We start from the raw sequence: 27249 nt of genomic DNA on the forward strand, positions 1-27249 counted from the left end.
CCTGGTGCGTGCGTGTGTGCGCGCGCGCGTGTACTCGCGCGTGTGTGCGTGTGTGAGTCGTGGGGAGGGAGGCCGGCTAGAAGCAAACCACGGCCTTCGGGGGAGCTGAGCCTGAGCGCGCCCCCGAGCCGCCGCCCGCGGGAGCTGCGAGAGCTGAAGCCATTCATGATTTTGGTGACGTTATTCCAGGAGTGGGTGAGAGGGGGCGGGGTCTCCCGGGGCCGAGCCACGCCCCCCGCCCCTATAAATACGGCTTCCCGGGCTCTTTGTGGGGCCGCGAGCTCGGTGGAGAACCGAGAGCTCCGTGTGCTCTGCGGACGCCGCTGGCAGCGGGGCTGTCTCCGGAAGGCGGACCCGCGAACGCCTAGTGCTTGCACTCGGCCGCCGGCCGCGCCTGTCTGCGCCCCTGACACCCTTACTCGGGACGCAGTGACCGTTTTTAAGTCACAAGGGCGTGGGTCAGCCTCCCCTAGGACTTCATGTCTGTATATTTCCCCATTCACTGGTGAGTATCCTGCGCCCTCGGCGGGCATCCGTCTCGCGGCCATGGCTGCGGGGCCCGGGCTCCTGCTCCTGCGGGCTCGGGTGCGAGGGCAGCAGGCGGCGCGGACGCCCGCACTCGCCCGCCTCCCAACCCGTGCAGGAGTCAACGTCAAGGTTGCAAAGGTGGGGGTGGGGGGAGGGGGTGCCGAGAGCATCCAGACAAAGGGAGTGAACTCGAAGCCGTCACTTAAGTGACGGCTGCGAGGGTGTGTATGTGCTGGCGGTGGGGTGGGGGTGGGGGACCAGGAATCAAGCTTGAACCCCGCTAATAAAACCCTAATGCAGAGGACTGCAGGAGGCACGCGCCGGGGCCGGCGCAGGGGGCTCCAGCTCTCCCCGGGCCCCTCCCCTTTTTCTTTTTGTTTGCATGCAAGTCTCGGCGTCGAGGCCGGCGGCCGCGGGGCCGAGCTGGTGCAGCGCGGGCGGCTTTTGCAGAGCTTCGAGGGGTGGGGAAAATTGCTCTCCCCACAGGGAACCCGGTTAAAGCCACAAGCAGCAGTACAAGTACACGCTGCACCCTCTCGGTCTCATTCCTCTCCATAACCCGTAAAACGCGATGCGGCTTTGTGGGGGCCGGGACTGGGGCTGGGGAGCCGCCCTCGTCGGATGGGCTGGAAGAATCCGGGGCCAGGCAGGGGACGGAGGAGGTTCGCAAGGACCGGGGATCTGGGCCGGGAGGGATGCGCCGCGGGCGCCGCGCTGGTTGCGGAGCAAGGCCCCCAGCCGCGCCGGCTGCAGCTTCCTTCCTGCCTCGGGGAAGAGGAGGAGCGGCCAGGGGTCGAGCACTGGCGGCTTCGGAGCTCGCCTTCAGGTGCGGGCGCCGCTGACCGGCTCCGCGGGCTCCCGCTCGGCGCGGTCCTGCTCAGCCCAGAAACCGGAAAGTTCATGCTTCTCGCTTCAACTTTTCGGGCCCGCGCCACAGCCCGGAGCGAGGAGCGAGCGCCGCTACAGCAGGCGAGGGGCCGGGTGGGCGCTCTTCGGGCCCGTTTCCTTGAGGGTCGGCGGCAGCCTTTCCACGACCCCGGATGAATCTGCCTTTGGAGTCCCCACTTTTGACCCTAACCCTTGCCCGACGCCCAGCATCTTCTGTCTCTCCTCCCCCACGCAGGCTCTGTTTAGGGACATGCACTCTCCAAACAAAGTAAAAATTCCCCCACCCGTGAGGCTTGCGTACCCCCCTCCTGATGCGCGCCCCTTCCCTCCCACCTCCGTGCTGTGTGAGCAGCAAATGCCATGTGGGTGAGACTTCCGAGACAACTGGAGGCTTTGTGCCCCTGAACGCCCAAAACTTGCCAAGGTGGGTGTCAGGGCCCATCAGGGTTATTATCCCCTGAGAAATGAAGGGAAATAAAATAATTGGGAATTATTTCATAGTAGATTAGCACTAAATAGTTTGCAATGGTTTTTCTCCCCCCAGAGATTAGCCATTTAGCATAACTGTGGGATATGCATTATTAGCATCATGGTAAGAAACAGAGCACCTGTGGCTCAGAGAGGTTAGATTACTTGTTCAAGATCACACAGCTTTTGAGTGACAGAGCTTGGACCAGACCTCCTGCTTCTGTTCACAAATCCAGCGCTATTTCTACTCTATGTAGTCATCATAAAATGAAGAAGAATCTAAGGAAACCCTGCTTCCTTAGATGCAGTCGGTCTTAAAGCCTTGCCTGCTTTCTTTTTTTCTAACAATGTGTAAAGACATGATGGTGAAAATATTGGGTGTTGTGTAGGGCGTACACTGACTTTGGTATGTACTATTTGGCACTGTGCACTCGGGACCCCGTAGGTGCCGGTGGCTTGTGTGGGGATAATGGAACATTTGTATCCTGCTTACAGAGTACAAAGCACTTTCACATGTCAGCCATTGGTGGGCCAGCTTGGCCCCTCTGGAAATTTCCTTTGCAATCAGAGTCTGGGCATCTTTAAGGCTTTTAATCCAGGGGATGTTTTTCAAGCTGTGAGCTTGCAGCTGCTGTGGCTGGGCTAGGGAAGGGGATTGGATGGCAGATGTGACGCTTGCAGGAAGCTGACCCCTTGGGGCTTTAAGTGGGATATTTTGCAAAAAGGAACACCAGGGAGAGAGAGAGAGAGAGAGCGTGAAATTTAGCAAGGCAGCATTATTGGACTTGGTTTCCCTGAGGTTGACCTGTTATTATTATGTAATAATAATATGCAGTTCTCCTAGACACGGGTTGAATTGGTTTTAATAGAGACAAATGGACTCAGATACCTACTGGTATGGTTTTTTTCTGTTCTGTCACTTAAAAGAAAATCCAGAGTTGCTCTGTGCCAGTGGGGACTTGTACAGGAGAGGAGGGAAGAGAGGTTTGCCAGAGAGGTTTCCAGGCAGTTTCGAGGCTTTGTTGGTTGAGACTGAGAGCCGTGCTGCTCTGGGCTTGTACGGCACTTCCTCAGGGTGTGAGCTTGTTTTTCTGTGAGGTCTGTTTTGAACACCTCTCATCCTGCCTCCAGACAGTCCCCTGATCTGACAGCAGAACGCACCAAGGATAGGAACATGAAAGTGCGTGTGTTTGTTGACTTTTGGTCTGGGTTTCTTGGCAGCCCTGACTACCTGAGATCTGCCGAGATGACTGAGGTGATGATGAACGCCCCATCCATGGAGGAGATTGGCCTCAACCCCCGAAAGGATGGCCTTTCCTATCAGGTGAGTTCAGTACTGGGTTCATTCTGGCTCTTCAGAGCCTGGCAACTTCTGCTGGGGCTGGAGCAGACGTGGTTCTGCATCCCAGTGCCACTTGGAACTGCTATGTGACCTTGGGAAAGTCCCCTAATGCCAGTAAGCCTCAGTTTCTTCACCTGTAAAATGGGGCAACAATAGTCCTTACTGTGGAAAATGGTGGTAAAGATCCAACTTGATGAGGTGGTGTGGAGAAAGCATTCATAGTGCCTGGGACACACAGTAAGGGTTCAGTGAGCATGAACTGACGTCATTGGTTAGTCATGCTGGCTGCTGTGGACCCTCCCATTCACAGCAGCAAAGGGGAGACGTGATTTGTGCAGTCAGTTCAGACCAGAATTTCCCTTCCCAGCCAGGCCTTGGGCAATAGAAACATCACCGTGAAGGGTAGCTTATGGGCAAAGGTGATCTGGTGGAAGAATATCTGTGTCACATGCTGCTTTCTTCCTCAGATTGATGGTTGATCCGCTGATGCTAACAGAGTTAATGTTCAAAGTACTTAGTATTGAGAACTGTCCCCAAAGGCAAGCTATCTCAGGGATGTGACTGCTGGCATATAGATTAGAGTTCATCCTGTGTGATGGATCCAGAATACATAAGGACTCAAAAAGTGGCCCAAGTAACACTTTCAGATTCTTAGCACAGTGCTCTTCCTCGCCTGCCATGCCCTTGTGCGCTGGCCTGGCCGGCTACATAGCATCTTCAGATACCTCTGGGACAGTAGACTGTTTCCATATTTCCAAGGGGAGTTCCTAGGTTATTGCACGTGGGAGAGGAAGGAGTCTGTTTTTAAGGGAAGACCTTGGTGCTGGGAGCATTGGCGCGGGGAAGATGAATAGGGTGTGATGGGCCGGCCCATTCAGCAAATACTAACAATGTCTGCTGTGAGCCGTGCACTTTGCAAATTTACTCGTTTACTCTTGACCGTAGCTCTGAGGTGGGAGTTCTTGCTCCGTTTAACAGGTGAAGAGACAGGCTCAGACTGAGTAGACCCGCACTCCAAAGCCTTGCTCTTCTGACATGTCGTGTGTCTGTGCCTGGAACTGGTCTTGGTTAGAATCTGGACTTGCTCTGGCTAGTCATTCTGTAGAACCATTCTAGGGCATTTGTTTTGTAGAGGAAGAAACAAATAGAAAGCTGCGGGCGTGTGATGGTGATGGGGGGTGGGCTTGTTGATCGAAGAGCTGAGATGAAAGCTAAGTCTGGGTAAGGTAACTTGGTAGGCGACACACTGGGAGGTTCAAGAAGGCCCCTTTGTTTTGTGTCAGTCTGGCCAAGCCCCTTTCATTGGCTGGAAATAAGTATTCATGTGGCCTGAGGAGATGAGGGAAGGAGGGGGAATACCCTCTCCTGGTTGGCTTTATACCCCCCACCCCCAGAGAGGGTCTGAAAGAGACAATCAAAGGCCCCACAGCCTGTGGGAGGGTAGAAGTTTCCTGGCCCACCAGCCAGGGTGTTTTTGGATACCAGTTTTCCAAGCCACTGAATCAGACCAAATCTCTCTGTGGTTACAGGTGAGACCTTCTTTCAGTTTTGGGTTTTAGATTTCCATCACAGAACGTTTCCAAACACAGTCAGGATGTCTTGTGTGTGCCTTTTATATTCTCCTCCTGAACATGTCCCAGGGTGAAGGGCCACTTCCCAGAGGGCTGTTGTCTCCACCTTCAGGCCATTCTGCTGTATCTGAGGGACAGGTAAAGATGGCAGAAGGGGCTGAGCTCTGGGTGAGGAAGGCCAAGCTGAGATTGCAATGGCAGGGGGAAAATAACAAAATTGCCTCTGGGCTCCCAAAATGTCATGATGCGGCCTGAGAAAAGGGCCCGAGATCTTGTCTTGTGGTGCTGGCCTGAGGGCCCAGTTCTCACGGCCGCTCAGGAAATCTGTTCCTGCTACCTGGGTGGGGGCGACTGTCCAGTTCCAAGATCTCTTACCTGGAACTTCAAAGCACTCTTGTCACAAGATTTCAGAAAGGTCCTCTGGTTGCCTGATGAAGAGAAGTGGGGGGAGGGTGTAATCTTTAACCAGGCCACATTTACTGGGCATCGGCTGTGTGCAGTGCGCTGTGGGCGGGCGCTGCGCAGAGGGAAACCAGCATGTGCACCATAACTGGAACATAGGCAGTCTGGTAAAGCAATGCAAAGCCATGGTCAGTCCAGGTGTGGATGGCAGCGAGAAGGCTTGGAACGTCCGACTTGGGGCTGGGCCTTGAAAGAAAATTAGGACTGCAAGAGAGCACCTCCACCTCTAACCTAACTTTGTTGTGTGTCCCAATACCCCTTTGGTTTGTCCCTGTTTATGCCATGTGCGGGGCTCTACAGCGAGCTGATCTGACAATTGTCATATGACCGATATCCTCTGGGTCCCCTCAAAGCCAATGTCACCCAATGAAACGCATTCCCACCAGAGCTCTGGGGATTGGCTGGGACTGCGCTGGCTGGATAGCTCATCCTCTGGGCTCAGATCTGGGGCGGGACATCTCAGAACTCTGTTCTTGGCCTTCTTCCTGAGGGTAATAATAGTACATGGCTTTTACCAAGACCTGCTTTTCCAAGGAACTGAAAGTGGGAAGGAGACATCAATCCCGACTTGGCAGATGAAATAGAATCTCAGGCTTGTGATTCGACCTTGAAACAAGGTCAGAAAATAAATAGGCACACTGGACTTTGTCAGTCATTCCCCCACCTTCCAGACCTACCCGGAATGAAGCTTTCCTAATCTCTCTGCCCCAGATGGGACCTCTTTCTTCTTTCAACACCTCTGGCCGGTGTGCTTTGAAACGATGCTTCCCTAGGCTTTGAGGATGCAGGTCCTGCCTGACCTTCTCCCTGCCCAGGTCTCTGAGGGCAGGGGATGCCTTGTTTCCCTCTCTGTGCCCATCAGCCATCACCTCCCCAACCCAAGGTGCCTGTTGGCTCCAGGCTTTCACAGAGCAGGTGCGAAGTGGCTGGTGGTTGTTCTGGTGAAGTTGAGTCTTCTGATCCTAAAGCTGGCCGTCTTCACCTCTACTTTAAGGTTTTTAAAAGGGCTGCCTCAGCTCATGCCTGTCAAGGCTTCAGATAAATGCCTTTTTATCCTCTGAAAAGTTCAGGTAAAGCCCTACCTCTCGTGCCTAGGATGATAGTGTCATTTTGTGAGCCTGTATACAAATCAGCGGAGCCAGTGCCTTGGTGCATCTGAACTTTATTTAGAGAGTCCGTTCCGTATGTGAGGTCCATGTCTGTGCACCCACTTGGCATGAACCAGGACACCTGGCTGGGTGGGTGAGTAAATGGTTACTCGAAAGTCTGAGTACCTGTTGGGCAGGCTGCGGGTAAGCAGTCCGTTCACTGGGGCTGAGCGGGAGGGTCCCCGGGAGGACATTTAGGTCCCCAATTGCTGCAGCTGCCTCCCTGTACTGTGGCTGTGGACCCCCTGTTCTCTGACCCACCCATGGGACAGGAATGTCTGCTGCCTACACCTTCTTACTTTCCCCAGTTCAAGGAAGCAGGTCAGCGGCTGCCTGGCGGGGCCCTCCCTGGGCTCTGGGGGCTCTAAGGATGTAGCATTTTTATGCCTCTCTGGCTGGGCCTCCTTTTATGCTGCACCTGAATCGGCCCAGGTCCTGTGTGGGGAAGGGTCCTGAGAGTTTGCCTATAGACACTGCCACTGCCACGACCCAAGGGCTGTGGGCATTCTGGCTTTGCTGCCTGACTTGCCCCCCAGCACAGTGCTGAGACTTCCGCGATTGCATTGCCCTCACTAAGTTCTAGACAGAGGTATGGCTCCTTGGTTTTCTCTGAAAATGCCCCTTCTAAAGCATCCAGACCAAGATCTGATAACTCTGTCCTTCCCTAAGCTTTTTAAATTCCTCTGTGATCGGCATGCGTGTCTCTCACTGGCTGTCCTTCGTATCCCTGTTGCTGTTCTTGGTCACGTACTCCTACCATTTGACATCCATCCGCCAGTCCGCTAGGCAGCGGGCTCTCCTCAGGGAAGCCGGGAGGATGTGCCGTAAATCAGAAGGAGCTAGCTCTTCACACACCACAGCGTTCTGCGTCCTGTGCTTTCCCTTTGATCCCCTGAGCTCAGGGCTTCCCTGCGTCTTCCCCGTTGCTTCCTAAGACAGGAGGAGGGAGGGATATCCTGGGTTTGGCACCATAGCGAGGAGGGAGAGTGGGGGGCTGACCTCTCGCCACAGTTCTGTCCTTTGCTTCTTGCAGTCTGAGAGTCTGAGAGCCTGAGTGTTAGCTCTCTTCTATCTGCAAGGCCCAATGACAGCCGACTCCACCTGCCCGCCCCCCTACCCGCACCCTGCACCTACCACTTCCCTTTATCAGAAGCAGCAGCTCCTGTCTCAGCCAACAGGCTTGGGTTAATCTCTGAAGTCAAGCAGCAGTTCAGAAACACCTTCTGTGCAGAGCCTTTCTTTATGAAGACCCCTGAGCCTGGCTCTCCCTGGGTGTCCCCCGCTGTGCAAATGCACCCGGTGCAGCAAGTGACTGGTTGAGCTTCCTCCCCAGGCTCAGCCCTCAGAGAGGCTGGAGCTCTGAGTCCCTGTCTCCGCTTCCCACAAGCCTCTGCTCAGGAGGCCATGCCTGGTGACTCCTTCACCAGCTCTGTCTCTTCCTCCTCACGCCCCTGTATCCCTTCCCAGTTGTGGTACCCCACCATGTTCTCAAGGGTTTTGGAAGCCCTGCTGAGTGGCCTCATGGAAGTCCCATGGTCACTAGGAAGTCATCATCTTAAAAAGCCCTCGATTGTCCCTGGAGAGAAATAAAGCTAAAATTGCAAAGCATTTGGCAGGAGATATCCAGCCATGGACACGACATGTTGCCAGAATCACAGCAAGTTTTCCTTTTTCTATCCCCACCCCCTCCACTCCGCTCCCTCCTTAGTACAAATCTTAATAATGTGATGCCAAACAGCCAGTTAGGGCCACAGGGTGTAGCAGGAAGGCTTTGTTTCCAAGTGGGTTTGTGTCTGCACACGCAATCTCTCTTCGAGTCAGTGCCCACCCTGTTCATATCAACTCTAGGTTGTATGAGGGATCCAGCACCTTCCTTTGTATACCCAAAGCCTTGACACACACGTCATGTTTACAGTCTGGAATGCCCCCCCCCACCGCCGCCCCGCCCCGGGTTGAGGCCTACAGAAGGCTGGAATTGGTCCCCTGGGGGATTCCCCCGCCCTCGCCCCCCCCAACACACGCGATGTGGTCACAACGGTGAGTCTGTGGCACGGCCAGGGAGAGAACGGGCTTTCTTTGCTTTCCTGGCCAACGTGTTACATGCTAGAATCAAGCAACCAGCCTTCTGTCAAAGGGCCTGTGTCAGGCCTGACGCCTCTCAGGTGGTGATATGTTCATCGCTGTGCAGCGTGGGGGGCTGTGTCTTAGACTGCTCTGTTCCTATGGTGCCGGCCACAGTGTCCCACGAACAGCTGCACGGTGAGTGCTGAAGGATCGATCGGACCTTCCTCTCTCCCTTTCCCTCTACCTCGGCTGTCCCACGGCATAGATTTTTATAGGATCAGCACCTTCCTGACATCGACCCAGTCTTCCAAGTTGAATAGAAAGGAGGATTGTACCCTTAGGGAAAGGGGTGAGTTTGGGTGGCGAATCTTGCCACTGGAGCCAAGAGCTATTCCTGGGTGTCTAGTGAATGTCCTGAAATGATCTTTCAGGCCCGAGTCCTGAAATAATCCTCAGAGGATATGAAAACAGGCCCTCATTCACATGGGGCTCAGAGTTGTCAGGGTCTTACTTCTTTCCAGTCTCTTAGCTGCTGGACCCTTCTGCTACCTCTCACCGCCCCGCTTGCCCTTCCCTTGTCCCTGAGCTCACCCCGGGAGGGTTCTTAATCGGCAAGTCAAATACTGCTTCTGCTGCTTCCCCCCTTGGCTGGGGGAGGGCTCCTTCCTGCGCAGACCTGGGGAAAAAATTAAAAGTTGCCAGAAGTTTCTCCAGACTGTTGTTCAGCTAGCATTTTGAATTTAAGGGAAGTTTGGGCTCTTCCCCCAACCCCCCCCCCCCCCCCCCCCCCCGCCAACTAGAATCCGTTGCCTTGCTGGCACTGTCGGAAGGTCCTTTCTTAGGTAAACTGTAGAGAAGAGGCACCCAAGCATGTAGCCAGGGCAGCACTGACTGCTTGCTGCTCAGCCATGAATTTTATTGGAGCCAATGGGAAGGAAGGTTCTGGATCTCTCCCCCAGAGTAGAAATGGCCTGAGCCAGGAGGGCCTTCACAAATCTCAGTTCAGAGGTGTTAGATTTCTAGGTCTGACTTTATCCTAACTTGAATCTGAAGGTGGTTCCCAGACAGAATTAATAGTATACCTTGAATTCACCTTCTGCCTTTGCTTTGTAGAAAACTCATCCACCCTGCATTTGAGAGGCGTCCCTGCTTTCCCAAATTCCTAAATGTTTTCTCCAGACACGGCCCTGTGTACAAGCTAATTTAATAGATCACCATTGTTAGCCCAAGGGGTGTGGGCAGCACTGAGCTCAGCCACTGATCTCTGTGGACCGACCCTGAGGTGCTTGCTGAGACTCATATACTCATACATATGTGCACGCGCACACACACACACACACACACACACACACACACACTTGCAGACACTCACATGAACAGGTGCGCGCGCGCACACACACACACACTCTCTCACACGCACTCCCTCATGACCAAAAGGGCAGACGGTGGAATGTTAATAGTGGTTGTTTTAGATTGGAGTGTTGAGATTATAGGAAAATTTTCTCTTCCTTTTCCCTCTTCCCAGTTAGTTTATATTTTTACCGATAAAGTACGTATTTTATTGTTCTTTCGCTTACTCCTCAAATTTTAAAAGTAACCTCTGCCCGTGATGGAATTTTAACTTTCTTTAACCTTTTTGTTTTCTAAATCATCATAACCCCACCATGCCTGAGTCACAGCTGTTTACATTGTAGCAACTTTTCCCTTCTTTTCCAGCGCACTTGTATTTTCAGGTAGCCAAATCACAGTTGTGTTGTGCCTTTTTTACTTCACAGTGTATAAGTCATCAGCATCACATCATTGCAACTTGTCTTAAAAAGGCTTTAAAGCCAGCAGTTTTAATAACTGAACAATGTCATGTCCCATGGTTACAACATGATTCTTTTTACCATTCTGCAGTTGTTGAAAACTTTTAGATTGTATAAGTTTTTCCTCCTATAAATAATGTGAAAATTTATATATAACTTTATGTATAAATCTTTGTCCATAGTTAATACTATTTTCCTCAGAGTAGAGTCTTAGGACAGAGTTTTAAAGTCAAAAGATGCTGTGTGTGTGTGTGTGTGTGTGTGTGTGTGTGTGTGTGTGTGTTATAATTAAAAAGGTAATATTTATTCCTTTTAGAAATTTAGAAAAATTTAAAATACAAAAAAATCCACCATATTTCTATCACTGAAATATTTTGGTATGTTTGCTTCTAGTATTTTTGTATGTCTTTATGTTAAAAAGACAAAATTGAGACAAATATGTATATTTATTATATACATATAATATCTAGAGAGCGTATACATATGCTCTAGTGAGTCTTTTTTCACTTACTATAATTTGTAACTATGTCCATTTGTTTTTCTTTGTAAAATGGTGTTTCATTTCGTGATGTGCCACTTCTTACTGCTGAATCTTTGGTTGTGGCGTATTTTGTTCCTACAAAGAATGCTGCTCTGAACATTATTTTACATAAATCTCTGCACAGGCCTGATTTCTTTCCTTGGAATAATTCTTGGAAGTACAGCTACTGATTCAAAGAGATTCAACATCATTAAGCCTCTTGATTATATATGACCTTAAAAAACAAAACAAATAGAAGTGTTTATCAAAATATAAGCTTCTTGTCTGGAAAGCTCTAGCACACAGAATTTCAGGGGTGTAAAATCTGTAGAGTTGGGATCATGGAGAAACTTTGTGGGTAGAGTCAGAAAGGTGTTTGGTTATTTCAGAGTGTTTAGATGTTGTACATCTTCCTTTAGTTCGTTAATTGCTTATTTTGAGCAGAGATGATAAAAATTAATGATGCTTAGGCTGTATTTAGCCAGCATTGCAAAATAGCTGGTGATTATATTTTTGTCCCATTGTGGGCAGATTGACACACTCTGGATTATAGATATAAATGGGTCAGTGATTGCTCTCCTTGTCTCCTTTATTCTATTAATGACATTGGAGCACCACGTGACCTTGAGGAAGACTAGTGAAATCGCCTCTGCCTGGAGACCCATGAAATTTGGATGGACATTCAGGTAGTCCCTTAGGCCATCTTGGTTTTCTGGGGCTCCAGGTCTGGCTCATGGAATGGTCATGGTTTAGAAATATTGCTTCAGAATTCAGGAGGGACTGTGCTCTTAGAAGTAGATCTGAATATAATGGAAGTTTTGGGCGCAGTGCTCAGGGACTTTTTACCCAACAACTGTGCAAGCCTCAGCTTCTTGGCAACAAGTAAACAGCCTAAGCCGATGTTCCAGTAGGATTCACAGACTAGTCAATTTAGGTGTTACTCGGACAAACTTCACAAATGTTAGTGTATTTTCATGGTTACCACCTATGATAAGCAATACTAGTTTTCCATCTGTGTGGTGATATTGTTTCATTTTTTTAAAATATTTTTTAAACAAATGAGTAAGGAAAAAATATAATTGAGCCATAATGTGTATGTGGACATGGAGGGATAAATAATTTCAGTGGTGTCCAACTTCCCAAGGCTGGCATCACTATTGTTATCATGAAGGAATTTCTTTTCTTCAACCGTTGTATCCTCTTAGATGAAAGCATTCTTAAAGATCAGCTAACACTCCATTATGATTTCCGTATTTCTTTGGTCATTTGCCCCCTCAGATGTGACAGTTGGAGCATTAGGATCCTTCCTGGCTATTTTCCTTGGCACCCTAATATTAGAGGTTTTCATGCCAAATGACTTCTTAATGATGTTCTATGTATGTACTACTTGATGTTTTAACAAAGTGTTAACACCAGAGGACAGCTGCCCTGGGGTTCACAGGAACTTTCCAAGGGATGTGACAGCAGAGAGCATTTTCGGGAAACCTATTTCCACATCTTCAGCTTCCTTCTGTTGCTTTTCTAACATTGCATTTCCTGAAGACGGGCTTCTCCGGTTTTCTTTCCCTACCTTTCCTGTCAAGATTGCCTTCCACCCGTTTTATTTTTTTATTATATTTTTAATGTTTGTTTTTGAGAGAGAGAGAGAGAGAGCACAAAAAGGGGTGGGGCAGAGAGAGAGGGAGACACAGAATCTGAAGCAGGCTCCAGGCTCTGAGCTGTCAACACAGAGCTTGATGTGGGGCTTGAACTCAAAAACCGCGAGATCATGACTCAGGCCGAAGTCTGACTAACCAACTGAGCCACCCAGGTGCTCTTTTCCTCCTCTTTTATAAGAGAAGGACTTGTGTCTTGCCCTCCTGAATCTTTTAAGGTACTTTCCCCAAGGTGTTGAAGCCCTGAGGGAACCAAACAAATGGGCCATTCAAAATATTACTGACTGGGAAGCTCCATAAATCCCACTATCTATCACATTAAGAAACCAATAAAAAAGATTACTTTTTGTATGTAACAATTATTTGTGGTATTTTATTGATCAGTTATATACTAATAGCTGCAATGAACCAATCCAGATTTTTTTTTTTCCACTAACAGGCCTTAGGGTCATTTGATAGACAAATATTAACTATCAATTTATATCCATAAATACATTTCTTTGCTGCAGAGAAGTATGAGAAAACCTCATGACTAAAAGCTTCTATTAAGTTAAAATTCTATAGAACAGTAGAATGGAGAAACATTTTCAAACAGAGAAAAGGATAAAATTTAAGAGCTTGTTTATGAGTTTTTTAACGGGTGAGGGTTGACACCAAGTTGCTTTGGTGTTTATAAGGCATTGTGTACAGGGGCGCCTGAATGGCTCAGTTGGTTGAGCGTCTGACTTTGGCTCAGGTCATGATCTCGCAGTTTGTGAGTTCAAGCCCTGCGTCTGGCTCTGTTCTGTGCTGACAGCTCAGAGCCTGGAGCCTGCTTCAGATTCTATGTCTCCCTCTCTCTCTGCCCCTCCCACTCACACTCTGTCTCTCTCTCTCTCAAAAATAAAGATTAAAGTCTCTCTCTCTCTCAAAAATAAAGATTAAAAAAATTTTTTTTAACTGCTTATACAAGGCATTGGGTACATTTAAAAGAATGGTATAAACGTTTTATTTTAAAACGTTGATGTTTATGATATATCAGAAGTTTCAGGTGTCGATTTAAAAATGAGTGAAATGACAGAATTTTTCAAAATTCTTTTAGAGAGTATACAAACAAAAAGTGGAATCCAACCGTGACACTCTAGCATCTCAGACATGGGAGCGCATGCAACAGTGGCATGACGTTGGGTCACTTGGGTGCTCTTTGGACACAGCCGGTGACGTGGATTTCAGAACCTCTCAGAGCTGTAAGATTATGGACTACAAATCTGGATAACTGGTTTCTAATCTTGGCTTGCTTCTGTCTGTGTCGCCTAAGGAAACTCACATCACCTCTTTTGGCCTTGATTTCCCCATCTCTAGGGGAGAGGGCCGATGCTATTACTTCTGTTAGACTGTTGTATGATGAGGTGAGATCCTCCACCCTGATCCTAGATAGATCCACCCTCTGGAATTAAAAAATCTGCTCTCTTTTCTTCATGTCTGCCTTCCGGCTGTTTGAAGGCAGCTTTATGCTCCTCTCAAATCTTTTCAGTCTGAAAACATACTGTCCTTCAACCTTGACTTATGTGGTCATCTTCCCGAGGGTGCTTTTTCTTTCTCTAGGTCAGCAGTTCTCGAATGTTTTGATCTCAGCCCCTTTTCCATTCTTAACAATTATTTAGGACCCCCAGAGGTATTTGTTTATGTGGATCATATCTTTTGATATTAAAACAGAATGTGTAAAAATTTTCTGTATTAACTCCTTTATAATAACAGTAAAACCAAGGTGCCTGGGTGCTCAGTTGGTTGGGTGTCAGACTCTTGATTTTGGTTCAAGTCATGATCTCATGGTTCATGAGTTCAAGCCCCGTGTCAGGCTCTGTGCTGGCAGTGCAGATCTTGCTTGGGATTCTCTCTGTCTCTCTCTGTCTCTCTGTCTCTCTCTCTCTGCCCCTCCCCCGCTCGCTTTCATACACACGCTCTGTCTCTAAATAAATAAATAAGTAAATGAAATTCTTTAAAAAAACCAGTAAAACCAAGTGCCTAGTTGGGTGGACTTCCAACTTCAGTTCAGATCATGATCTCACAGTTCATGAGTTTGAGACCAGCGTCAGGCTCTGTGCTGACAGCTCAGAGCCTGGAACCTGCTTCAGATTCTGTGTCTCTCTCTGCCCCTACCCCACTCAAGTACTGTCTCCCTCCCTCTCTCTCTCTCTCTTTCAAATATAATTAGAAAATATTTTAAAAACCCTATTTTAAAATAACTGTAAAACCATTGCATGTTAATATAAATAATAGTTCTTAATAAAGACAAATATGTTTTCAAAACCAAACTAACATAAAAAAAAGTTTAGTGAGAAGAAAGGCATTGTTTTACATTTTGGCAAACCTGTTTAATATTTGGCTTAACAGAAAATGGCTAGCCTCTCATGTCTGCTTCTGCATTCAATTTGTTACAATAAGTGTTGGTTGGAGTAAATAAAGAAAATTGGGCCTATGCAGATATATTAGAAAAGCTAACAAAAGGAAGAAATATCTTAATAGCCTTATTCAGATATTTTTCTTTGGTATTTCACCAAAACTCAGCAAGTGGTAGTTTCTTAAAGGTTAGTAGCAACATGGAATCTGAAATCTCATCAACAAAGTAGTTGTACTCTTACATTAAAACCCAGTAGTCTGTCTTACACTTTGAATGAGTCTTTTACCCATGTTTGGTTTTGTGATGTGGTGCGTCGGTCATTTGGAAGACACACGTTGGCTGAACAAGACAGGTCTTCCAAATGTTGACACGTGTCATTATAAAATGTCAAAAAGTCACATTTGTTCATGTCTTTACTGGTCTCATCAGAAAGTCTTCAAGTAATTAGGAAGCTGACAAGGTTATGGTGGCTGATATGATTTATGCTTGAAAGTTTGATTTTTATCATTGGTAACAAATATTAGTCATTTTCCGTGAAGTGACATGCTTGTTTTGTTCACTTTTGAGGACATGTCCCCCAAATACCCAAGTCAAAATAACCATGGTTTGTTGGGCGGTCATTTTTTTCAAGTAACCATGGTGTTCCGTGGAAATAGTGGCTAGTTCAGCTGGCAACTCCTTTGCACGCGTGCTCTTCCTTGAGATGTGCTCTGAAGTACAGCAGCAGTGAGCTGTCTGCTGGCTTTCTATTTCATCACATAGAATACTAAAGCAACATGTACCTAAGAGTCAATATTTAGGAGCACCTGGGTGGCTCAGTCAGCTGAGCGACTGACTTCGGCTCAGGTCATAATCTCAAGGTTCATGAGTTCGAGCCCCGCGTCAGGCTTTGTGCTGTCAGTGCAGAGCCTGCTTTGGACCCTCCGTCTCCGTCTCTCTCTCTGTCCCTCCCCCACTCTCTCTCTCTCTCTCTCTCTCTCTCTCTCTCTCTCTCTCTCTCAAAAATAAATAAACATTAAAAAAAATTAAGAGTCAATGTTTAATAAAAGTTAAGTTTTACAGCTTTGTCAAGGATACTAAGTCTTTTTTTTTATTGTGTGCTGTGGTAAAGAATATAATACCTGTAAGTACAGTTTGCTGCTACACCATTCATTCTTGCCAGGGTGCCAGCAGTTTCACCCACCAGTGTTCCTTATGCCATCAGTGCAGGTGTCAACACAGAGAGAAAGGCAAATAACATCTTTGTATTAAGAAAATATTTTAACCCCATGTACACTCCTTCCATGAAAAGACCTTGGGATATGAGCTTTGAGAATGGCTGCTCTAGATTAAACAGAAAGAATATGTCTGATCAGAGGACAGCAGGGCCATCGCCTCCCTGTCAGTGTAGACAGCCTCTAGGAATACAGCCCTGTTTGTATCCATGTTGTGGCATCAATACTGCAGCTCTGACCAACTAAAATCTCCAGCAGGTCTTTTATAGGACCTGCTATCAAGCAACACTTCCTATTTGGGAAGAAAAAATAATGTTTTTAACTCAAAGAAAGATAGGTATATTAGCTGATGACCCCACTTTGGGACAAGTTGAGTTGGAGATGATGGGTGTCATCCAAATGGAGATGTTTCACAGAAGGTGGGAAAGTGGAAGTGCAGCTGTAGGTTGGGGAGTCCTCCTCCTCTGATGGACAGGAGAAGCCGGGAAGCTGTCTGAAGAAAAGCCTAGGATGATGCCTAGAGCAGGGGTGTAAGAATCAGGAGACACTGTGAAGCCAAAAGCCAAGTGACCTGGTAGTGTGCCACAGAGGTGGTGGTTTTGCATGACGGCCGAGCTAAAGCCATGGGGCAGGGCTGTAAGGGAATCCTCAGAAACTTGAGAGACTTGTTTCCATGCAGGGATGTCTTTGGGAGCCATGTGTGGTAGGGGTTCGGAAGGGGACTCCACACAAGGGTGGGATGGCTGTGGGACTAGGCCAAATATTCAAGACTTTTGTCTCCAAAATGGAAAATGAAGGAATGGTTGGCCGCCTCAGTCTAGGCTTTTTGAGAGAGAGTAGGTGTGGCTCTGGGACATTTGGCTGTACCAATGGAGAGGGATGAAAAAAAGCTATCTGTCATCCCTAGAGGCCCAGAGGTGACCAGGAGGCAAGTCTTCTTTCTAAAGGGCAATGCTAATATAGTCCTTAGGATGGTAGGATGTGGGGATTTGAAATCATCTATGCCAGATAACTGCAGTCTCTTTCTCACTGCCCTGAAGAACTTTGAGAGAAGTGTTCTTTAACATTCCAAAAGCCCTGTCAACTCACTGGGCCCAGAGTTATCAGCAGCAATTAGTGCTAATTAATTGGAATTTGGAACTCTTGACCTGCAGGATGGGTGTGTGTTTGAGAGATGTTTATGAAGGATGGTGTTTATCTAGAGGATTTCCTTTTCTTTTAAGTTTCGGGGCTGGAGGCTTAAGCATCTTTAATCCAAAGGAAGGAGATCCAACAGTTGTTACAAAGCCTTAAATCTCTCCTCAAGTCTCCCATAGGATTAGAGACACCAGAGAAGGGTAGGAGAGGGTGAGGTGGATATTCTGTAGTCCCAGGCCAGGGGGATTTGAGCATAGTGAAAGTGTCACGGATGGAGAGAAGGAGGTGACTAGCATCCCAATGGAGATGAGACTGTTCTTCCTCCCTGAATCCAGTTAGGAACCACTCTGTCCCTTTGCTATAATTCTTTCTGTTCTTACCAGCCACGTTTCACTTTGAAAAGTCATTAAAATGCAAATAACGATGATGATGATGATGGCTGCGGTGGTGGTGGTACAATAGCAGGAGGCAAATGTTTCAAAGAACATATATATTTCTTGCCTTTGGATATTGTTGGGGGTCAAAAAGCAGGGTGACTTTTCATTTGGATTAGCTGCTGCTCATTCGTTCAGCCCTTGGCAGAGCAGGATGCTGGTAGAGATCTGCCCATTGTTATAAACCAGCCCCTCCTAGGAAGGAATAAACACACAAGGCCAATCCATTGTTTTTCTCCAAGAAAAAGAAGAAACCCGGACTTAGGGAAGCTGAGAGGCAGCAGGCCCCTAGAAAGGTCTGTGGGGGTGGGGTGGTGCATGATGGGAAGATCACTAGCTACAGGGAATCCACTGAAGACTAGACTAGGTCCTGGACCAAGGCAGTGGCTTTCGTTCCAGCTGGCCCAACCCAAACCCTGGGAAAACAGAAGCATTGGGAGGGAAGTGATAAAGTCAAAATCCTTTCTCCATAGAACCTGGCCTAGAATTGTGAGTGCACACCCAGGAGTTCTGCTCACTTGTGCCCGTCCCAAGCAATTGGGACTATTGACTTTTCAGTCCCTCACTCTAAGCGCTCCTTGGGGACCGCAGTTTAACCTAATAAGAACCATTATTAGGAATTCCAAGTTTACAGAACATGTTCACACATACCGGTATTTGATTCTCTCCAAAGCACTATAAGATGGGAATGAACATTAATCCCAATCTATAGATGAAGAGAAGAGTTCGGGAATCGGCCACCACAGCTTTGAGCCCCTTGGGTACCATGCTGGTACTCAACATGGAGCTGCATGTAATCATGCCAATGATACTATAAAGCAGAAATTCCTTCCTCATTTTACTCTGGCAACTGAAGCTAAGAGAAGTTAAAATGACTTGAGCAAGGTCACAGAAGTAATAAGAAATGGGGGACAAAGTAAAAGCCAACTCTTACAGACTCCTGGCCTACCACCTGTGGGAATGGCGATTTTCCATTGCAGGTTTGAGGTTGATTATCCCCGCTCTGGAACCCGAGAGGGGAGAGGCTCACTGGTTTTGTGTTCGGAGGCAGATCCCTCCCAGCGCCCCGGGGACTGCCAGGTTATTCACCTCAGGGCCTTTGCCCTCCCTCCCCTCTCCACCCCACCCCATCCCTCTGTGACAGCCCAGCACAGAGAAGCTGGATGCCCAGGCCCCTGAGGTCTCAGCTTGCAGAGCTGGTAATTAGCCCTTTGTATCCATTTAGCCACCTTTCATCTCCTGCATTGGCTGGTGTCCGCTTTCCCTGTTAGCATCTCTCAGCTCTTTGCCGAGCCCTCCACCCTCTTTGTGGCCAGCTCTTGTGAGTCGTTTGTCAGGAATGATGGCTGAGGGACGCGTGCACTCAGGGGAGGGGCTGTTCCCACCAGAATTGCTCACATTTTCCATCCCAGGTGCCAGACATCTCTCTTCTCTCCCCACTGCAGAGGCAGCCAGGTTTAGGTCACCTGGCTTAGAGGCAGACAGTTGATAGCTAGGCCCCCAAATTTCAGGCCTTTGGAGATTTGATATTACCTCTCAGTTCCCCTCCATGGGTGAAATGGGAGCCGACTGACCAGCAATTCTTACATTCAGGCGAAAAGCCTTCTAATTCCTCACCCCCAACCCCAGACTACTCTGCTGTGAGGCTGCCCATGTTGGTCCATCAACCAAACATCCTCACAGTTTTCCTGGACCAGCCTGTTTTCCTGGTCCTCGTATTTAACTATTTATGTTTGCGTTGCCCAGTGCAGTAGCCACTAGCCACATGCAGCTATTTAAATTTAAATTTATATTTACATAGATAAGTCTATATTGATAAAAGTTAAAGAAAATTTAACAATTTAGCCTCATCTCAAGTGCTCAATAGCCAATGTGACTACTGGCTACTGTTAGTACAGAGACAGAACATTTCCATTATCAAAGAAAGTCCTAATGGACAGCTCTCATCCATACAGCCAGAAATTCCAGTATATTGGCACCCAAACTACATCTCACAGACCATTTCTTCCTCGTAGAGGGTTCTAAAGCTCCCTTGACCTTTCAAGTGAACCCATTTGAGTTCCCAAAATGTCAGGGCTTGTTGGGATTAGAGGCCACCTGGAGAAGTGTCCTCTATAAAATTCACTCGTGCCAAGTTTGAACGCCTGCTGTTTCCCACACCGTGGGACACACAGGATCCGGCTGGGATGCTGTGTGTGCACTTCAATACTTCACTCCATTTGCAAAGGAAGGAACTTAGTGTCTGTTAGTTTCATCCAAGCCATCAGCTCCGGCAGCCAAGCGTGACAGTGGGATAGCTGGATGTGGAATCCAATGTTGGCAGAGGGAGGGAGGGACAGGGCTGAGAGACTCACAGCTGGGGATGGATACTTCTAGATCTGCCCTGCCCTATGCAGGGGGGTTATGGTGGGAAAGGCTTCTCAGAGCCTCCCATCTTCCTTTCTGGACCTCTTGAAGATGAGTCTTTGCTGCAGAGAGAAGAGAAAAGGATTTTTTTTTTTTTTCCCCTTCCCTAGTCCAGAGACAAGGGGCACATTGGGGTAAGAGGTTGAACCAGAATCAGTTTCTTTTTGGAACAGGGGCCATTCTTTATTCCCTGCCAGTTCCTGCAGGCAAACAGCATGCCAGGCTGGCCTGCCGCCCCGGCCTTACCTGTCATGTGCTTGGCAAGTCTGACTTTAGTCCTTTTTTCCACTGCCTTCCCTACCCTGTCAAATTGCAGTTGCAACCTCTCATTTTTCTGCTGCCTAGATGATTAAAAAGCATGACTTAGTGGAAAAATCTCGACCTCCTTAGGGTCAGCCTCTTAAGCAGCTGTTGGAGATAAGATTGTGCTGGCAAAATGCTCAGCAACACTTTGCAAGGCTTTCTGTCTGCATGCGAGGAAATGAGAAACTGGTCTGGGCTCATGTTTGTCTTTGGAGACAGCTACAATTTTCAGAGGCATAAATTGGCATTATTTGATAATAAAATAAAACCTTTGATGGAAAGGTATGATTATTATAGTGATTTTTTTAATGCAATTAACAGGCTTTGTAAAGGAAAAAAAAATTTTTTAATGGCACCTCCTTTGAGCCATTCAGGGAGCAAAGTTCTCTGGCATCTGAACAGTATCAGAAGTTCAGTGCTCAGACTTCCCCCAAGGACTTAAAAGACTTAATTGTGCAGCTCCTGGTATGAAAGGCATTGTTTGGAGTTATTTTAATTACCATGTGAGTATTGCCGCCTCTTGCTTGGAGATTGAATACTTACTGTAGTCTTGTTGAAACGACTCCAAAGAGGACATTCCAGTTTGAATTCAGCATATGTCCTCAAAGCATTTTATCATCTGTGTGTTTGCCAAGAAGTTGTACACATCTAGTGAGACGTGAAGGTCGCTTTGCTTCTCAAAAGGAGAAACTGAGTCACCGGCAGTCTATAACCCGATTGGGGTTATAGAAGTAATGTCATGGACATAGAATCTGCGGTCTGTGGCTCTACACAATGTGTTATCAAATTTGAGGTTCTACAGGTCTGAGTTCAGGTCCCCATTCAGCCACTTCCTAGCTGTGTGGCCTTGAGTAAGTCCCTTGCCTTCTCTGGGCTTCAGTTTCCTCATCTATAAAATAGGGATCACTATATACTTCATAGGATTATTGTAAAGGATGAGATTCTGCCCACCAAATGTGCCTGGCTTATCTTCTATTACCATCATCATCATTTTAACATTCCCCCCACCCTAATTTTAAAGACATATTCCCATCCTGAAACGAAATGACATGCTCTCCATTCTCACTGTCCTCCTCCTCCTTCAGCTGGCCTTGCTATGTCTTGTCCCTTTTGCTCTTACTTGGCTCAGGTGATCATAATTAGAGTCCAGTTGCTGGGATGTCACAGGTAGGCCCAGCCCTGGGCTTGAGGTCAGAGGGAAGAGGCAGGGGCCCAGGTCCATGCTGAGCCCGGCGGCCATCTCCTTTTGATATGTCATAGCTCTGTCTCAGGTCCTGAAGATTTAGACCAACTGTCCAGACTGGGAAGCTCATCTTCTAGACCTAGCTGCCCAGAGGTCATCCTTGCTCCTAAGCTGGAGTGTCTAGCAGCTGAATGGGTGGTTAAGGCCCGGAGTCTTGCCCACTCTCCTTGGTCAGTTTTCTATGTGTGAAACGGGCATCCGTTCACTTTTCAAAAGGCACAGGCACTGAAAACAGCAGATCTCGGTTTGAATCCTAGCCGTTCCATGGGTCCCACAGAGCCCAGGGTCTCTCTGCACCTCCATGAGGGGATGTCTGAAAGAGCTTTGAAAACTGTGGCGTGCATTCCACTCGCCAGGCTTCCCCTTGCTCAGTCCCAAAGGTCATTCACAGAAGGCACCTGTGCTTCACCCCCATGGACAGACTCCAGCTCCATATGAGAAGTGAGGAGGGGCCCAACTGGGCCCCTCGACCCTCTCCCTGCTCAGCACATCAGGTCTGTGTGCACAGCACAGCCCAAGGGCAGAACTGCAGGGCTGGCCCCATCAGGGAGAGAAAACCTAGAGCGTGGGTCCACTGTCCCCATGCCTCCTTTCGCCCCAACTAGTCTAACCCCGCCTCTGGCTTGTTTTCCTCCTGGCTGCCATTACGATACTTTTTATGAGCCTGTTAAGTCTTTAATGATGCCTGGTTGTGCAGCTGGCTTAAGGCTTAATCCCCAGCAATAGGGCTTTATTGGATAAATGGTTAATAATCACTTGTCTGCAGGGATTGGGGAGGTTTTGTTGAGGCCCGTGATTCTCGGAAGCCCCACGTGGCCTATGACATGGCCTGCGACATGGTCTGTGACTGAGACGGCAGTGCTCAGGGCTGGGGTGCTATAAGATTGGGCATCACAAAAGCTGGGAAGGCCTTGAGTTTGTAGGAGAGCATTTCTGCTACCTCCTGAAAAGAGAGGACCCTTGTTTGCTGATGTGGGCCTATCTTGATCTGCGCCCGGCTTGGGCAATCTCCAGGCTCTCTTCAAATGTGTGTCTCCATCCACTCCGATTTTGCTTTCCTTTCTCTTGCCATTAACAAGGTGTGTGACCTTGAGCAAGTCTCCGGGCCCCTCTGAATCTTGGTTTCCTCATCTACCAAATGGAGAGGCTGATAGAGGTGGCTCTGAAGGCACCACATGGCTCTCAACATCGGTGTTCTGTAAGCCTCAGTGTCCCAGACGGAGGCGCCTCTCTCCCGCTCTCGGGTGTGTCACCGAAGGCTGTGGATGGCAAGGGACCAGCAGCCCATCAGATTAAGTACTTAAGCTGCTGGGCAGAGAATTGGGTCAGCTGTAGTCATAGGGCAGTAAGTACAAAGGGAATCCACAGAGCCCCTCGTGGCCCTCGTTTTTATCCCCTGGGTTGGGATTTCTCCCAGCTCTAGGCAGGACACACAATAGGCATTTAAAAAAGAAGCCTCATTGGCGGGACTCTGCAAAGACTCTTCCAGGTGTAGAACCATCAAGGAGCCAGGAGTTACTCACAGGTGAAAACAGTGAGAACAGAATTCTTCCTGGCTTGCCTGTGACTGGGACCTGTCATGCCCTCAACCCTGATTTGGCCCTGACTTTATAGTTGCAGAGAGATCAGGACTCATCTGTTTGAGGGGCAGGGTGTTCTGGGGGCCTGGGCACATGGGTCAGACGGACCTGGGCTGGAATCCCATTCCACAACCACTCATTTCCAGGCTGTATGGTTGGGGCAGCCTCCTTCTTCAAACCTGAGATTCTTTAAGGTAGTATCAGAAACACCTATTTTTCCAGCACAACTGTATTAGTTCCAAACTATATATGTAAAGCACCTGGGAGCTGGCTTCTACTAGCTGCTGATCATTACTCTGGGAGGAATTCACTGTCAAGGTACCTGTGACATGGTTTAGACTGCAGGGGTAATGTGCTGGCTGCAGACAGGTGTGGCTTACTCTGGGTGACATGATTTTGAATTATTTTATCTGGAAATAAAAGACAAGAAAAGGCACGAACAGAGTGGCACCACAAATTTGGTGGCACTGCCCTGAAAACTTGCAGCTTCAGGATTAATGTCTGCTGAGACACAATTTTCTGTGTTGGCCCCAGAAGCCTCTCCCTGACTCCCGCCTTTCGGGATCCTGAGAGCCTGGCACGGTGGCGGGCCCTCTGGAGGGGCTCCGTTCTGCACGTGTATGTGAAATGAAGGAACAGGATTTCTCTTTTCCAGTACTGTGTGTGACCCGACACCTGCTCTGTTTTTCTTCCAGATCTTCCCCGACCCGTCGGACTTTGACCGCTCCTGCAAAGTGAAGGACCGCCTGCCCTCCATTGTGGTAGAGCCCACGGAGGGCGAGGTGGAGAGTGGGGAGCTCCGGTGGCCCCCCGAGGAGTTCGTGGTCCAGGAGGACGAGCAGGACAACTGTGAAGACACAGAGAAAGACAACAAGGAGCAATAGAGTCCCCGCCGCCTCCCTGGGGGCCATACCAGACGGCATCTGTCCCTGAACTGTGTTCTTTCCCATGGAAGAAGGGAGTGAGCCACAACAGTTCTGAAAATGTCAAATGATGGCTTCCGTTTTGCACCTGCAAATCACTGAGTTGGTTTTCTTTTCTTTCCTTTTCTTTTTTTGAGATGCTGGGCAGTGGAGCCCTCTGCGACAATTTGCAAGGCCTTCTGAGAAAGGAAGCTGCGTAGAGCAGGGGTGGGGGGTGGGGTGTGGGGAAGTGGTGCATCTTTGAGATCAGTATCTGAACCCGGAGCAGGTTAGAGGCAGCAGTGGGATTCCAGTGCGCTCCGGGGTGGGGGGAGGGATAGGGTATGTGCACCGCGAGCGAGGAACATTTGGGGTAAGAGAACAAACAGGAGAGGAAGAGAAAATACACATTTGAAAGAAAGCATCCAGCAGAGGAGTGCAGCCAGGAATTTCCCTGCCAGCAGCGCTGGGGCATCAGAAAACAACGTGTTCATCTCTCTCTCTCTCTCTCTCTCTCTCTCTCTCTCTCTCTCTCTCTCTCTCCAGTTCTGCCCACCACCAGCCTTTGCTTTTATTTTGGTTGTGTTGGTCTGTTAACGGGAGGCAGAAAAGAAAAGCAGTAGAAACCGGCTGCCTGCAAAGCCAGCCGGAGGTGAGGCGTGGGCAGGAAGGACTCCCGGCTCCTCCTCCACTCTCGCTCCAGCCGTGGCATGGCCGGCTCACATACCCGCTGTAATCTGGAAGTTTCTTAAGAGGCAGCGCTCTTGAGCTTTTCCCTTTTGCGCACGCCCCTCTCCCCCCCCCCCCCCCCCCGCCCCTGCCGGCCCAGCCCTTTGGGACTAGAGGGAGCACGTCCCACCCTTGTGGAAGGACCGGGGTGGACTCTTGGACGCGAAGGTCCCTGCCCCCTGCTCCCCCAGGCCTGCTCCGTTCTGAGAGAGGCACAGAGCTGCGGGACCAGGCCGGCCCTCCTTCTCCTTGACACCCACCCCTCCCCAGCCCCTGGGCATAGCAGTCAGGCAGAGGTGGTTCCCAATCTCAGCCAGCCTGACCAGCAGAGGTACCCACTCCCATGTGGGCTCCTGCCCTGTTTTGTTTTGTTTTGTTTTGTTTTGTTTTGTTTTGTTTTGTTTTGTTTTGTTTGGTGGGAGCCGAGTGGAGAGCAGGAGAGGCTCCTTCTGTTTCCTGTTGGGGAGATGAACTTGAATGGAGATTCCAAATCTGAGACTTAGCCGATGGGGGTGGGTAACAGGGCTCTCTTGCAGCAGTTTGAAACTGAAGGTGTCATGAGATCCCTGGCTTGTCCTCGTGATGTTCCGGATGCCGGTGGGTGGATGGCACGGTGATGATGATGAGGGAGCACTAAGCATTGGCCCTCATCCCTCCCACCTCTCCCCTGTCCCCTGCAAGGGCACAGTTATGCGAGAAAGCTAGCCTTGGACTTAGAGCTTCTTATGGTTAAGAACCATCTGGAGCAGCAGGCTGCAGGGCACACTCTTCAAACCTCCTGTAGCTCACAGCATGAGTGTGCAGCCAAGAGGTGAGCTCGAAATCCTCCTGGAGGCCGAACTGGGCCAGCAGAGGCACCCTGCAGCTCTCCAGTGGGTCTGGGTGGACCGCAGTTTGGGACTTGTATATAGAGCTGTATTTAATACCTCAAGGCTAGTGTGGTTCCGGGGAGCGGGTGCAGGGGGATGAGGGTGCGCGGTTAACACCTCAGCAGGATTTGGTTCTGGGAAGCCCACGCCCAGCCCCCAGCCCCCGCCCCCCGCGCCCTGCCCCCTGTGTTGTCTGCTTGTGTCACACACACCGATGGCAATAACTTCTTCCAGCTCCTCGGGAATGGGCGAGGCCTGCAGCCCGCACTGCCAGGGCATCCCTCATGTTCCCACTGGTCCTGTTCTGGCTGCAGAGAGTCCTCCCTCCCTCATCCCGCACCTGCCTCCCTTTGTGGATGGGGCCTTGCCTTTTAAAATCCTGTGTTTCTGTGTCCCTTTCAACTGCTCCTTTCTCTCATCTGTCCTGGTCTTGCCGTGTGCTAGGAACGTGCTTGTAAACTGCATAACAAATCTACTTTGTGTATATGTGTGTTTATAGGGGTGTCTTATTATTTTGCTGGTCGCTAGATGCCTTTGTACGACCATTTGGAGTCTGAGCAGGCCAGGGGCTGACAACTAAAGTCAGGGCCTGCCGCGGCGAGCCTGTTGCAGGGACCCAGCCACTCTTAGACAAGTGGCTGAGCTCCTATCTGGCCTCCTGTTGTTTTGTTTTTTGGTTTTTGGTTTTTTTTTTTGTTTTTTTTTTTTTTGTTAAGTAACTTGTGTGTATTTCTAACTGATCGTATTAAAAAAAAAAAACCCTAGTATTTCAGTAAAAATGCCTGTTGTAAGATGAACCTCCTGTAACTTCTATCTGTTCTTTTTTGAGGCTCAGGGAGAAACTAGCATTTTTTTTTTTTTCCAAACTACTTTTTGTCACTGTGACAGTTGTAAATAAAGTTTGAAAATGCTTTCCACTCTGGTCTGGTTTCCTTCTTTCTTCCATTGGAACGGGCAGAGCACGGCACCAGCATGCAACTCTTGTGAGAGACTGAGTTCAGAGGAGCCCCACTGGGGTCCCTTCCGTATCTTGCCCACTGGCCCTTCTAGGGTGAACCCACCCATGGTTCTTGTCACCTGGCTGAATGAAAGCAGCCTTTCCTTCTGTGCCCATGGTCCTCAACTTTGGATGCACATCAGAATCACCAGGAAAGCTTTTTAAAAGTACAACTACCTGGGTTCTACCCCCAGAGACTTGGATTTCAGTGGCTAGGACAAGGTCCGAGCATTCGTTTTGCTTAGAATCATGGGGAGCTTTTAACACACGGCCTCAGTTTTATGCCACCTTTCTAAGGAAAGAGAAACACCCAGGGTACCTTGTAAGGTCATCCACAAAGACTGGGGGTGAAGGATGGACATATATGCCGCTAAAAGCTCTGGTAGTCATTCAAAACATGCATCGAGTGCCTATGATTGACAAGCATCGTTAAGAGATTGGAGTAAACACAAGGGCAGCATTCTCACCCCTCACTGCCCTGCTTTAGTGTAAAATGATAAGTGTGGTGAGTTCAAGGGCGGGAAAACAGGATGCCCTGAGAGTATCTGTTGGGAGGGCCAAGATGGACACCTGAAGAAGGGGGTGAGGTGCACGGAGAGAG

At 48.8% G+C, this 27249-nt stretch overlaps 1 protein-coding gene across 4 annotated transcripts; it reads left to right on the forward strand.

Moving 5' to 3' along the window:
• Window positions 1-251: 251 nt before the first annotated feature.
• LBH (LBH regulator of WNT signaling pathway) lies at window positions 252-24169 on the forward strand. 4 transcript variants are annotated; one of them, XM_058682942.1, is made up of 4 exons: window positions 252-505; window positions 3106-3208; window positions 13536-13680; window positions 23847-23960. In XM_058682942.1, exons 1-4 carry the CDS (start codon window positions 480-482, stop codon window positions 23870-23872), a joined length of 300 nt encoding a protein of 99 aa, XP_058538925.1. In that variant the 5' UTR covers window positions 252-479; the 3' UTR covers window positions 23873-23960. The 4 variants fall into 4 exon arrangements, with proteins under 4 accessions (XP_058538925.1, XP_058538923.1, XP_058538924.1 ...); XM_058682940.1 differs by lacking the exon at window positions 13536-13680 and having other exon boundaries at window positions 257-505; window positions 23847-24169; XM_058682941.1 differs by lacking the exons at window positions 252-505; window positions 13536-13680 and adding an exon at window positions 2669-2779 and having other exon boundaries at window positions 23847-24169.
• Window positions 24170-27249: the final 3080 nt, after the last annotated feature.

Source organism: Neofelis nebulosa, chromosome 9 (assembly GCF_028018385.1).
Source record: "Neofelis nebulosa isolate mNeoNeb1 chromosome 9, mNeoNeb1.pri, whole genome shotgun sequence".
NCBI lineage: Eukaryota > Metazoa > Chordata > Mammalia > Carnivora > Felidae > Neofelis > Neofelis nebulosa.

What these genes read in the sequence shown, in the direction of transcription:
- LBH (XM_058682940.1), top strand. Translation starts at nt 480, where the DNA reads ATGTCTGTATATTTCCCCATTCACTG. An exon ending in GTATATTTCCCCATTCACTG is followed by an intron (nt 506 to 3,105) that starts GTGAGTATCCTG and finishes GTTTCTTGGCAG; the next exon opens with CCCTGACTACCTGAGATCTG. An exon ending in AGGATGGCCTTTCCTATCAG is followed by an intron (nt 3,209 to 23,846) that starts GTGAGTTCAGTA and finishes TTTTTCTTCCAG; the next exon opens with ATCTTCCCCGACCCGTCGGA.